Raw genomic sequence first — 13,791 nt, forward strand, 5'->3', positions numbered from 1 at the left:
GGAAGCAGTGTGCCGATCAAAGGCAGAGAGAAGAGGGCAGAGAGAAGGGGTTGGAGTGCAACAGGGAGTCCCAGAAGGGCTGGATAGTCAGGGACCTCTCTGTTCCCCAGACCCTTCTAGAAGGCTTGCCTTAGGCTGAGGCAGAGACATGGAGGGACCGACAAAGGAAGGCATAACATTATTGCCAAAGAGAAACTTCTGGGAAAGGGCAGGGATGGTTAGGGTAGAGCTAGGGAGTCCCTTGTCCTTGTTTAGGTCTCACGTCCTGATATCATGAGTAACAGCTACTTCTCTCACTTCCAAAAGTGTCCAGGTTTGTCTGCAAAATAAGCAGGATATTGCGGTTAAAGGGGATTAAGGGGGAAGTTTTGCTGGTCCAGTTTACCCCAAAACTTCCCTAAATTGACATCATCGATGCTCTTGGAGTTAGGTTTATGTTTTTTAGCCAGGCAGGGATGTGGGCAAGAGGCCCGGTCACATCAGGCCTAACACAGGGCCTGGCACACAGCTGGCACTCAGCAAACGCATGGGGAGCGACACAGTCAGAAGAGCAACATTAGTCAGTACCTCGCTTCTCCCCTGTGTAGGGAACCAGATCTTCTCGGTCCTTAAACTCCTTTGCTTGCTTTTCCAAGTGATCCAAGAGCTCCTCCCTTTTAAAGGGGCCCGTGGGCGCCTTGGTGGTCTGATCCTTCTGCCTCAGGCCTGCAGGTAGCAGTGCATTCTACAGTGGAGGTGGTGGCCCGGGTGACAGAGAGAGAGAGAAAGAAAGAGAGAGAGCAGTCAGCTGCTGAAGACTGTGCATTTCTCCCGAAACTCATCATTGAACACGGAGACTCGAGCCACTTGTTTACACGTAAGGAATCGGACGCCTGGTAGGGGCCGGGACTCAGCCATGGCCACACAGCACACGAGGGGCACAGCCACTTGTTTACACGTAAGGAATCGGACGCCTGGTAGGGGCCGGGACTCAGCCACGGCCACACAGCACACGAGGGGCACAGCCACTTGTTTACACGTAAGGAATCGGACGCCTGGTAGGGGCCGGGACTCAGCCACGGCCACACAGCACACGAGGGGCACAGCCACTTGTTTACACGTAAGGAATCGGACGCCTGGTAGGGGCCGGGACTCAGCCATGGCCACACAGCACACGAGGGGCACAGCCACTTGTTTACACGTAAGGAATCGGACGCCTGGTAGGGGCCGGGACTCAGCCACGGCCACACAGCACACGAGGGGCACAGCTAGGCTGGGTCTCTCGATCTCCTTGTGTTTCTCAGTCTCTAACATTTTTCTGAAGGCGAGGGGGTGAGGGGTCAGCCAACGCAAGGCTGAGCCCAGAGGGATGCTCCGAGAAGATCTGTTGAGTGACAAATATGATTAAGTTGGTGTTTGGATGCAGGAGGATATTTATAGCCATTGTGTATAAAGTGATCGAGGAGAGAAGATGGCCAGGGGGTTTGAGACAGGGCCCTGGATACAGAGGCAGGCAGGAAGAGGCAGACCCAGAACACAGGCAGGCAAAGGCTCAGCATCTGCAACGTGGGGGAGGTGGGAGAGGTTGGAGAGGTGGGGGGAGGGGCAGAGGAGGGAGGGGGGGCGAGGCGAGCATTTAGGCTACGGCCCCAGAAGGCCGGATCAGCTGCCTTCTACCCTCCCTACAGTCCGTGCTCATGCCATACTGGCTGTTAAATATTTTGAACGTCGCCCCTGGAGATAGGTCTCTGAAGAAAGATAGCATCAACCAATCATTGTGGTGTCTTCTTCAAACACAGGCAGGCTTCTAGGTGTGGGCTTCCTACTAAAGCAGATTCCTAATTAGGGTGGATTTGAATTCCATTGGACTCCCTTTAACTCAGCCCCCAGTACCTTAGAGATTCAAAGTTTATACTTGCAAAGATGTTTAGAGATTATCTAGTGCATGCAGCCTTCCTTCAAAGGGAAACTGAGGTTCAGAAAAAGAAAAGAATTGCCCGAGTAGTTTCAGGGACAAGTCTAGAACAAAAGCCAGGGCTCTGTAGATTTGGGGGAGGAGGGTAATCTTCAGTTCTCCTCACAGCTCACATCCCCTTTCCTGTCTCCTCTTTCATTCAGAGAGATGGTGGAGGATACCTGAAGGCTGAATCTCATCACACTTCCTGCTGTACCCCCCCAAATTGGCTAAACCAGACAGCCATTCTATCTCTGGCCTTTGTACCATCCAAATGCCTGTCTTCAGTCATGTACCCACACCCCAGCTCCTTTCCTGAAAGCCTTTCTGAGAGAGGAATGGTATCAGGTATATGAAGGTAGCTATAGCTATGTGCACAAAGAGGGATAAAGACTGGGTGGGAAATACTACTTTTTTTTTACGTGAAAGGAGGGGAGATAGACAGACTCTCGTATGCACCCCTACTGGGATCCACCTGGCAACTACCACCGTCTGGGGCTGATGCTTTGCCCATCTGGGGCCATGCATGCAACCAAGCTATTTGTAGCGCCTGAGGTGGAGGATCCACAAACCCATCCTCAGCTCCCAGGGCCAATGCACTCTAATCAAGGGAGCCATGGTTGCAGGAGAGGGAGAGAGAGAGAAAGAAAGAGAAAGGAGGAGCAGATGGTTGCTTCTCCTTTATGTGCCCTGACTGGGAATTGAACCCAGGACTTCTACATGCTGGGTTGACACTCTACTGCTGAGCCAACTGGCCAGGGCTGGGAAATACTACTATTTAACTGTAGTAGAATTTTTTTCTTTACAGGATGTTTCACCACTGTTTAGCCACACAGCGCTGTATTAGTAAGAGCAGTGGCTGTGTGATCAGGGAACCGGGTGTGACCCCGGCTCTGGGAGAGCTGAAGGTGAGCCTGCCTAGCTCAGTATGTGGTATGTGCAAAGGGCTTGGGGAGCTGTGCTGGTGTACACACAAGTGGATTTAAGCCACAAGTTAGGAGAGACACTTGGGAGTTGGCATATCTAACAAGAAGATGGCCAGTAGCTAGAAAGTCAGCCTTTACTGATTTGGGGGTGACTGTCAAGAGCATAAGTGATGTCACAGACATCCAGTTTTCTTTCAGCAGCAGTCCTCAGACTCTGTTCACTACGATATGCAGGACGGGTGACAGTCACAGGTGAGCCGTCCATCTGTGGGCATGTTCGAGGTGAGACGGGCTCTCCTGGGGCTTAGCTATGCGTCCATTCCTTCTCTGCCAAGGCAGCACACTAACTGTGACTTCACTGAGTGAGAGAACAACCCAACTGTTTCTCTGTGATTACCCATAATAAGTAACCAAATGCTACATGACATGCCGGCACCTCACAGCTGACCCCTCCCCCCGTTGGGCTATGCTCTGACTTGGAGTAGTGATGACTCATGTGATTTGGGGCCAGTCGCCTCCTCTCATTGTGCCTCAGTTTCTATGGTTCTAAAATGTAAATAGTAGTCACTCTCTCAGAGTTGCTGAGAAAATTAAATTTAATAATGCAGGAAGAGCTTAGCACAGTGCCAAGCACTCAAAATTACTTATTATAAGTATCTGTGAGTGTTCTATAATCAGATAACATACATTTTAACAGGAGGGTGGTTACCCAAATACGTATGTTGAAAAGGGGGTGAAATATCCAAATATATCTCAAAATTCAAAAAATGAAAACATACAAGCGTAACATAAACTAAGCAACGAAAAGTGTTTTCCCAATGATCTTCACAAGAAAAAACCTGATAAACCTCTGTAGAGGGCTGTGATGGGAGTTAAGCTTCTGGGGCACATTCTGGCCTCTGAAAGGCTCAGTACTATTATGAGAAGAAAAGGGTTTGCAAACTTACAGCTCTTCTCTAATATATCTGATAGAGGTCAAGGGCTTATTTAAAGTAGGGTGTTCGATCTTGGCACTACTGACACGGGGCTGGGTGATTCCTTGTGTAGGGGCTGTTCTGTGCATTGTACTGTTTAGCTGCAGCTCTGTTCAGGGGATGCCAGAGCCATCCTCCTCACAATGCCACTTGTAACAAACAAAAATGTCTCCAAATATTGCCAGATGTCCCCTGAGGTTCAGAACCACCCCTGGTGTTAAAATGAAGCCCGTATCATTATAGGAGAGGAATAAAAAGGTTTTTAATATTTTAAAAATATTACTCATATAGCATGTTAAAATATGGTTTCATCTATTTAAATCCTTACTGAAAGTGATTGATTTAAAAAATATAAACAAAAATGTCAAAGGTCTTTTCTAATAATTCTTAACTTATAGAATTCTTAAAATAAACATGAAAAATTATCAGCGTTATTAGGAGTTAATTTTTTTCCATAAAATGATATGTTTAATGAAACAGACCATGATTTTTAATTAAAATCAAAGACAATTGCAATGTGTTTTAAACTCCTGATTATTTCTCATTTTATCTTTAAAAATAGCATGTGACCTCACATGGTATACAAAAATTAACTCAAAATGGATCAAAGACCTAAATGTAAGAGCTAAGACTATAAATCTTTTAAGAGGAAAACACAGACATAAATCTCTGTGACCCTGGATTAAGCAATGGTTTCTTTGATATGCTACTAAAACAATAAGCAACAGAAGAGAAATAAATTGAGATCCTGAAAACTAAAAACCCTTATGCTTTAAAAGATACTATCAAGAAAGTGAAAAGACAACCCACAAATTGGGAGAAAATTTTTGCAAATCATATATCTGATAAAGCCTGGTAGCCAAAATATATAAGGATCTCTTACAACTCAAAATATAAGACACATAACCCAATTTAAAAGTGGGCAAAGGGGCCCTGGCTGGTTGGTTCAGCAGTAGAGTGTCAGCCTGGCGTGTGGAGGTCCTAGGTTTGATTACCAGTCAGGGCACACAGGAAAAATGCCCATCTGCTTCTCTACCCTTCTCCCTCTCATTTCTCTCTCTCTCTCTTTTCCCCTCCTGCAGCCATGGCTCCATTGGAGCAATTGGCCCTGGGCACTGAGGATGACTCCACATTCTTGCCTCAGGCACAAAAAGCATGGCTCTGGTTGCAACGGAGCAATGACCCAGATGGGAAGAGCATCGCCCCTGGTGGGCATGCCAGGTGGATCCTGGTGAGACGCATGCGGGAGTCTGTCTGTCTGCCTCCCCCCTTCTCACTTCAGAAAAATAAATAAAAATAAATTTAAAAAGTTAAAAATGGACAAAGGATCTGAATAGGCACTTCTCCAAAGAAGACATAAAAATGGCCAGTACACACATGAAAAGCTGTTTACATCATTAGCCATCAGGGAAATGAACATCAAGCACAGGAGATAACTACTTCATACCCACTATGATAGCTATATTAAAAAAGGCATAACAAATGTTGGCAAGAATGTGGGGAAATTAAAACCTTCATTCACTGCTAATGGGAATGTGAAAGGGCGCAGCCCCTTTGGAAAACAGTCGGGCAGTTTCTCATAAGCTTAAATGTGCACTTATCCTCTGATGCAGCAACTCCACTCCTAAGTACATACTCAAGAGAAATGAAAGCAGATGTCCACACAAATACACTTCTCCAGTTCATAGCAGCATTATTCATAATAGCCAAAAAGCAAAAATAACTCATGTCCAGCAAATGACGAATGAATAAATAAATTATGGTATCCATACAACAAAATACTATTTGGCAATAAAAAGAAATGAAGTACTGATACATGTTACAACTTAGAGAAAACCTTGAAAACATCGTGCTAAGTGAAAGAAGCCAGACATAAAGGACTACAGTGTCTGATTTCATTTATATGAAATGTCCAGAATGGTCAAGTCTATAGTGACAGAGAGTAGATTAGAGGCAGCCTAGGGCAGGGGAGGTTGAGGGAAAATGGGAAGTCATAGCTAATGGGTATGGGATTTTTTTTTGAGGTGGTGAAAATATTCTAAAATACATTGTGGTGCCTGACCAGGCGGTGGTGCAGTGGATAGAGCGTCAGACTGGGATGCGGAGGACCCAGGTTTGAGACCCCCGAGGTCACCAGCTTGAGCGCAGGCTCATCTGGTTTGAGCAAAGCTCACCAGCTTGAGCCCAAGGTCGCTGGCTTGAGCAAGGGGTTACTCGGTCTGCTGTGGCCCCACGGTCAAGGCACATATGAGAAAGCAATCAATGAACAACTAAGATGTTGTAACAAAAAACTAATGATTGATGCGTCTCATCTCTCTCCATTCCTGTCTGTCTGTCCCTGTCTATCCCTCTGACTCTCTCTTTCTCTGTCTCTGTAAAAAAATAAAATAAAATAAAATAAATAAATAAAATACATTGTGGTGATGGTTGTATAACTGCAAATACACCAGAAAACATTGAGTTGTACACTTTAGATGGGTGAATTTTATGGTATGTGGATTATGTTTCAAACAAGTTAGTAAAATGGCATATGTTATCTAGCCAATGGCTAGTGCAATAACTATACTAAATGGTTGTGGACCACTGAGGACAGAAGGCTCTTTGTGTGCCAGTGGCCGACAGTGATATTGAGATTGGCCGGCGAGAGCTGGTCAAGTGTAAAATGGTGTCCTGTTTCATGGCCTGATGTGCCTTAGTATGTGAATTAGCTGTTGAGACGTTAAACAGGTAAGGAAATACCGCTGTGGATCTCTCATGACCATTAGATCCTAAAACCGCCTCTCAGACCCAGGTATTCAACAGGTGAGGACAGAGCTCCGCAGCCACGGGGGCTCTGGCCAGGGGAGAATCTGGTGAATGTTGTATACTTTTATGGTGCCTGTCAGTAACTGGAACCATCGAACCTTTAAGGAATTTAAGTCTCAGTCTCCTAATCTTAAAATCTTCACAGAAGAAATTTGCTGGGCACGTGCCTTCTTTATAGTTAGTTCAAAGAGCAGCATCAGCCTGGCTCCTCGGGACAGTGAGCAGTTGTGCATTAGGGGAATCTGTATCCACATGCACTGGTCGCATGTACATGTTCAGTCCAAAGACAGATTGGTTATGGGTCAGATGTGCTTTGGGAAGAAGCTCTGGAATATAGGGCTCTGAGCGTGTCTTCATGTCTTTACTCACAGTTGGAAATTTGCTCACGTGAGGAAGGCACTGACTAATGCCTGGAGGATCTTATCATCTCCTGAGAGGAAGGTTAGCATTGGTTTTAAGGAGAAGGAATTTCTCGATGCTCTCTGATCTTAGCCTAAAATTATAGCTGTTAGATATATGGCAGTGGTGGGGACCATGGTACACCGGAGCTTCAGGGCTTCTGCACAGTACTGCCATGTTAGAATGTGGGCACACTGGCTGGGTAGCTCAGTTGGTTAGAGCATCATCCCAATACACAAAGGTTGCAGGTTTGATCCCAAGTCAGGGTACATATAAGAATCAACCAATAAATGCATAAATAGTGGATCAACAAATCAGTGTTTCTCTTTTTCTCTTTCTCTCTCCCTTCCTCTATCTCTAAAATCAAGCAATCAATCAATAAAAAGAATGTGGGTGATGTTATTAGATCTATCAATTTTTTATGTGAAATCTCTTGATTTTTAAATATTGACACATGATCCAAATTGTTTAAAAACAATGTTCAGCCCAAAGAAAACACAGTTGCAGGACAGACTCTGTCCATTTTGCCACATCTCATCTAAGGTTCCTGTGAGACTAAAATTCTATGTACAGAAAAATCAAGATATTTATTCATTTATTCCACAACTCTTTAGTGTGTCTTTTGCCCACATCAGGCTTTGCACCAGAGAAAGAAAGGGGAATATACATGGGTTTTAATTTAGGTGTTTTAATGTTAAAAATACATTATGAGTTTAATATGTTCTTAAAAATAATCACGGGGGAAAATAAGGCAATCTCTCCCCATAGTGCCCTACTCATGTTTTTTAAAATGGTGACATCCTTTTAAATGTTGTAAAATTAAAACTGGGACGTGCAGCTTGACAGGCTAATGTCTTAGTCTAATTTTTCCACCCACACTCTGGAGTCCAGCTGTCCAAAGGACGATGGAAACTTTGACAAATCCTCAACTGTGCTGTGAGGAGCTCTAACGCCCTGCGAACAGGTGCCAGTAATGCCTGATATCAAGTGTCTTCACAGCTAATTGCTATAGATAGTTAGGGCTACGTGAGAAGCCATGCTGACTAGAGCCATTGCGGGCTCGTTCAGATGCGTATGTGTGCATAATACGTGCACACACAGGCAGCACAACACACATACATACACGTGAGTGCACACGCTCACAGTTTATGAAGAGAAGCACAGACTCCTGGCAGCTCAGAGCTGTGAAGCCCTTAGAGAGCCACTGGGCCAATTCTGTTATTTTCAGCTAGGAAAACTGAGGCATAGAAAACTGAAGCTATTTGCCCAGAGTTACACAGCTCATCAGCCACACAGCCAGGAAGCCAGAGCTTACATAAGGATGACACGGGATATAAACAGCATGCCCAGGGATCAGTACGCATGTTTCAGATTGGTGGCTAGTCCTATAGATAATGTCCCCTAACCAGATTCTTCACAGTGACAAAATATAAACAATTTGATCACTTTCCCCAGATAAATTAGCTATGTCTAACTAAGAACAAGGGAATGTAAAGGGTGCCCCCTGGGTCTGGGCTCCAGGAGTCCTGGATTTCTGTCCTCTGACTGAATCAGACACAAGTCCTCAGAAGACGATGGACCACGTGCTACCACCTCATTGGCTACGGGGAAAGGGAGAGCCTTGCCTGCTCACACACTGGACTGAGAGCCCAGGGCTCCTGACTTCCAAGCCACAGGAACTTTTCCATCCCACCTGACTGCCTTCCTCTAGGAACGGATCCTGGAAGCCAGATGCGGCACCACACGAGAACCAGGTTTCCTCTCCAATGTTAGAAAGCCAGAGCTCCCCTCCTGTCACACCAGCCTCACTTTACCAGGAGAGAAACTGAGGCCCAGAGCATGGGGGCACTGCCCTGGGGTAAGGCTTACCTCCTCAGGATTCCCACGCACGTCTCTCCCCGTCCTGTCTCCACTGAGCTCAGCGTGCCCTTGCCGCCGACCTGAGGCCACGCGCCTCCACCCATCCAGCCAGGCCAAACATTTTACAGAACAGTCACCCAATTTCCTTTACAAGGTATTTAACCAAAAAAAAATATTTTTTTCAAATGGTCATGAGGACTTGTACTTTCTGGTTAACTGCTGGGTGTGTTTCCCCTTGTGTGAAACGTCAGGGCCCCGTCCAGATGAAGGACACCCAGCCTCTGCATCATTGCCCAGCAGCTCCCAGAGCCCACCAGAAATCATTCAGTGGGGTTTCCACAGAGGTTTCTTGTCACATATGGGGGAATTTAACCCGAGAGTGTACAGGGGCCACACCACTCATGCTCCAGTCATAGAGGGGACAAGCAAGGTCCAAATCTCTGAGAGCCCCTCTCTCTTCAAACATACCCCCACCCAACAAACATACTCTGAGCATCTTCTCTTCTCCAGAAAGACCCAGGCCTTTGCTCACCCATCATGACCTCGCTCCAGGACTGGTGAAACCCAGTAACTGCTACTTCCCGCCATCAACTTTATCGGGCATTAGTGCTGACTTCCAAAGGCATCCCTGTGGCCCAAGGCCAGTAATTGTTGATGGTGGGAACTACCAGTCATAACAACACACTTTTCCTCTCTCTGGCTTTCATGGCACAAGGTGGGCCTAAACCTTCCCTTCCCAGCTTTCCCCTAATTCCCCTTTCTGCACATTCACTGCTGTGCCAGCACTGGGCATCCAGAGACAATAATTGTGTGATCCTGCTCCCTAGGAAGAGGAGAGACACACCCATATGTGAAAAGCTCACTGTCCCCCCTACCCCTGTGGGCTTCTTGGAGGAGGGGGTACAAGATAAGAACCAGCCTGATGAAGAGGAGAGAGGACAGTGTTGCTACGTGGGCTAGAAAGCACAACAGTAACAAAGGCAGGGCAGTATGGGAGGCAGGTTCGCTAGGGGGAGGTGTTTGGGTGAGTCCAGTGGTGCAGGGTTCTGAACTGTCTCCATCCCATGGGCACCACCCTCGTTTAATCTGTCATGCCTTCCTGGGACCATGAGATCAATCTTTTGGCTGGTCTCCCTTCCTTGGGCCTCTCTACCTCTACTCCCTTCCCCTCCCATCAGCAGACAGACCTCACCAACATAAGCATCTGGTCATGGCACTCCTCAACACACTCATAAAAGCGCCTCCGCTGACCTACAGGATCATGACCAGATTCATCAGCCAGGCACGGAGATCTCTTTGTGATTTGATCCCAACCTACTTCAGCCTCCTAAGTTGTTCCTGGCTTCAAGTGTGCCCCATCGCAGCCACTGCAGGCTGCTCCGCATTCCTCAGCCACACCTTGCACTCTCACACTGCCGCGCCTTTGTTCAGGCTGTGTCCCCTGTCTGGAATTCCATCCCTCCACCTCCCCTGCATTCAGCCTTCAAAGTCCTCCCCGTGGGCACCCTGCGCAGCCTTTGCAGTGCTCCCCACACTGGTCTGGAAATTCTCTTTCCACACTCCCCTAGTCATCTTGCCAGGTCTTATGTAATGCTCATTCTAATTTGTCTCGGAGCACATTTATACCAAATCTTGCTCCCAGAAGAGACTGGGTGCCCCTCAAAGGCCAGCTTGAATGCATCTTAATCTTCTCTGAATCCCCAGCCCCAAGCACTGGGCACCAGGAAAATGTGACCTGAATCATCCAGACCCCATAACACTGATGCTCCAGGAGGAAAAGGATGGCATTACTTGGACACCCTTCAGGGCGACATCACACCTGCTGCCTCAAGCTGTTTACTGGGCCACCTAACTGCTGCCCCAAGCAGGGTTGGAAGAAGGGGCACATTATGAAAGATGTGGGCCGGTTTTCTTGAGGCACGGGGTTAAGGTGTCCAGAAATGGACCATAGTTCACTGATGGGGATTTTGAGAAATGCCAAACTAGAGAGTAAGATGTTTGTAATAATTTCTTTGGGGGCTTGGATTTGATTAAAACCTTTACCAACTCACCTCATTTTTCCTCAGAGTTTTTGGCAAAGCAGAACATCAGGCCAGGAAACTGGAAAACCTAAATTATCCCTGATAGCATGTCTCCCTTTCTTCATTAATAAAAGCACTCCATTCTTTTAGCTGAGCACACAGATACTCAGATTGAAGACTATATTTCCCAGGCTCCCTTGCAGCTAGGTTAAACCATGTATGAAACTGGTCAATGATGAGAAGTGTCCAGTGTCAATGTCCAGTAGCCTCCTTTAAAGCAGACACTGGAATAATGGCTTTTCCCTTTTCCTTTCTTTTTGCCCTGTTCCTCTATTGTGACGCCTGGAATGCAGCAGTCAAGGACAACACCCCGGACCATGAAGAGGAAGGCTATATCCCAGGGATAACAGGAAAACGAGCTGGATGGAATCTGGGACTCGGGAAAGTTTGGGCAGCTGAACTCCATACATGTTCTAGACTACCCACCTCTGGGTTTTTACCTGAGGGATAAATAAATCACTGCTTAGGTCATGTTTTTTTTTGAGTCTCTATTATTTGCAACCAAACTGCATCCTAACTGACAACCTGGGTTCTTATCCCAGGACTGTGAGACCAAAAACAGGGCTCTGGTGCTCTCTGACTTTGGACTCCCCTTCTGTAAAATGAAAGTCAAAAGCCCCTTTAGCCTGAAATGTCAGGATACAGATTTGAATTTGAGAAGCAGCTATTGCCTTCTCGAATTCGAAAGGAGAAAAGCCATTATTCCAGTTTTATCACCATAGGGCATAACTGTTCGCTTCCACTCAACTGAACAGACACTGCATTCTGGAGACACTCTGTCAGAGCAGCTGCATCTGGAGTGCCTGTTGTGCACTGCACTACTCTCTGATTTATGTGAACGGTGTCTCCTGGAGTTATGCAGTTCACAACTCGCACAACTATACCTGGTCGACCTGTAGCCACCGTAGTACATGTGGGTCCAAATCTCAAAAAGCCTAGATTCTAGTGAGCAAATCATATATTCAGGTTCAACAAACATTTATTAAGCACCTACCATGTGCCAGACACTGAGCTGAGTGCTTTTAATATATTAATATTTAACTATATTTACATATACTGCACAGGCATTCCCCGAGATAAGGGAGATAGGTTCTGCAGGTCTGAAAATGTTTAAGTATTTATATGCACAGAAAGGTAAAAATAAATTCTATGTTATGGCAAGCATCTAAGTTACATTTAATAGGTAAATGTTTCAACTTACATACAAATTCAACTTAAGAACAAATCTACAGAACCTATCTGGGAACTGCCTATATATGTGTGTGTGTGTGTGTGCGTGTGTGTGTGTGTGTATGTGTATATATATATATATATTGCATATATATATATATATGTGTGTGTGTGTGTGTGTGTGTGTGTGTGTGTGATCTGTATAAACAAAAAACATGTCACATGGAACAGAGCCATAGTTGTAAGCTGGGTGTCTTACAGTCCAATCAAATGCTAAAATGTGGTTTGTTTGGTCTGTGTGTTTGAATGAGTTGCCAAAATTTTAAAATAGGTAACTCGCACATAAAAATTCAGAATCCAGTATCTCTTTAAAACTATTTATAGATGTGGCAATATTGGCCCTGCACTTTCATATTGTCAGCAATTGGTAGAACTGAATAGTAAGTGCCCTTTAGTCAAATACAAATGCTCCTACTTACCTCAGTCCTCACCACTCCCTATTGTCTCTAACATAGAGGCTAAGAAAGAATGATCATTTATCACTACCTTTGTTGTTGCTTTTCTTCCTGGAAGGTTAAGTGAAAGCTTCTTATACCCATATCTCTTGTGAGAGTGGAAAAGTAAAAAATAGTCCAAGATAGCCCCATGCCTCAAGAAAACCGGCCCATCTTTCTTTCTTCATGTACCTTACCTACCTGATGTTGTGGGTGCTTGGTTTGCTGCCCCCCAAGTAGAAAGTGTTTACTAGAGGGGGATGGATGGGGAAGAAACTGAGGGTGGGGGGTTGGGGAGGGGAAGACTGGGTTTAAACTCTATAGTGGTTATTTTTCCTAAGGGTGATTTGAATCAAATTAGGTAAAAATTTATATTTGTTAAATTTAGATGATGGAAATATATATTCTGTATTATCCTGTTTCCTATTAAAAATGTCAAAATCAAAAAGGACCTAGCCCAGTGTGCTCTGTGGCAGGTACTGCCCTAGGGGCCTGTGGCAGGGCCGGGGGAGGTGGCGTTGGGGAGGCTTTGCAAGGGAGGAGCAGGAGGTTAAGCCTTGAAAAATAAAAGGACCCAACTTGAATGAAGGGATCCAGGCCCAAGAGATCTCCCAGCCAGCAGCGCCAGAGGGGAGGGGGCTAGAGGGAAAGGGGGCATCCTGGGGAGGCTGGGGAGGGGTGAGGGAGGTGATCATGGGGCCAAAAGATAGAGGTGGGGTGGGGACACACTGACACCTGGCTTCACTCACCCTCACCACCCTCCCCCACACCCCAGGCCCATCCTTGGCTCTGTGGACAGCCTGCAGTGTTTCTAAGGATATGTGCCTATTTTTAGAGCAGAGATTTATTTCTTTCCATTTTAACTGTTTACTTCTGTCCCTGGCTTGTGAATCTGCCAGTTTGTGTTACAAGGGAGAACCATGGCCCTGTGGACCAAACTTGTCCGCTCCCTTCATGGCCAGGAGCGTCCTCCAGCTTACAGGTTATGGTGTGGGCCACTAGGAGGGAGGAGCTCATTGTTTGCAGAGTCCGGTGGGAAGCCATGTGATGGGACAGGAAGTCCCAGGTTCTTGTCTTGGCTCTGTAGCCGACTTACTGTGTGACCTTGAGCAAGGCCTTACCCCTCTCTGGACTTCAAGGTTTTCATTG

At 46.1% G+C, this 13,791-nt stretch overlaps 1 protein-coding gene across 1 annotated transcript in view; it reads right to left on the reverse strand.

The window, feature by feature from the left end:
- TMOD1 (tropomodulin 1) overlaps positions 1–13,791 on the reverse strand; it is an 86,350-nt gene that overhangs the window by 44,711 nt on the left and 27,848 nt on the right. Inside the window, exon 3 of the mRNA XM_066367595.1 lies at positions 568–724. Within this exon, the coding sequence (XP_066223692.1) occupies positions 568–724 (157 nt within the window). The remainder of the gene's footprint in view (positions 1–567; positions 725–13,791) is intronic.

The sequence above is a fragment of the Saccopteryx leptura genome, chromosome 2, assembly GCF_036850995.1.
Source record: "Saccopteryx leptura isolate mSacLep1 chromosome 2, mSacLep1_pri_phased_curated, whole genome shotgun sequence".
NCBI classification, from domain to species: Eukaryota; Metazoa; Chordata; class Mammalia; order Chiroptera; family Emballonuridae; genus Saccopteryx; species Saccopteryx leptura.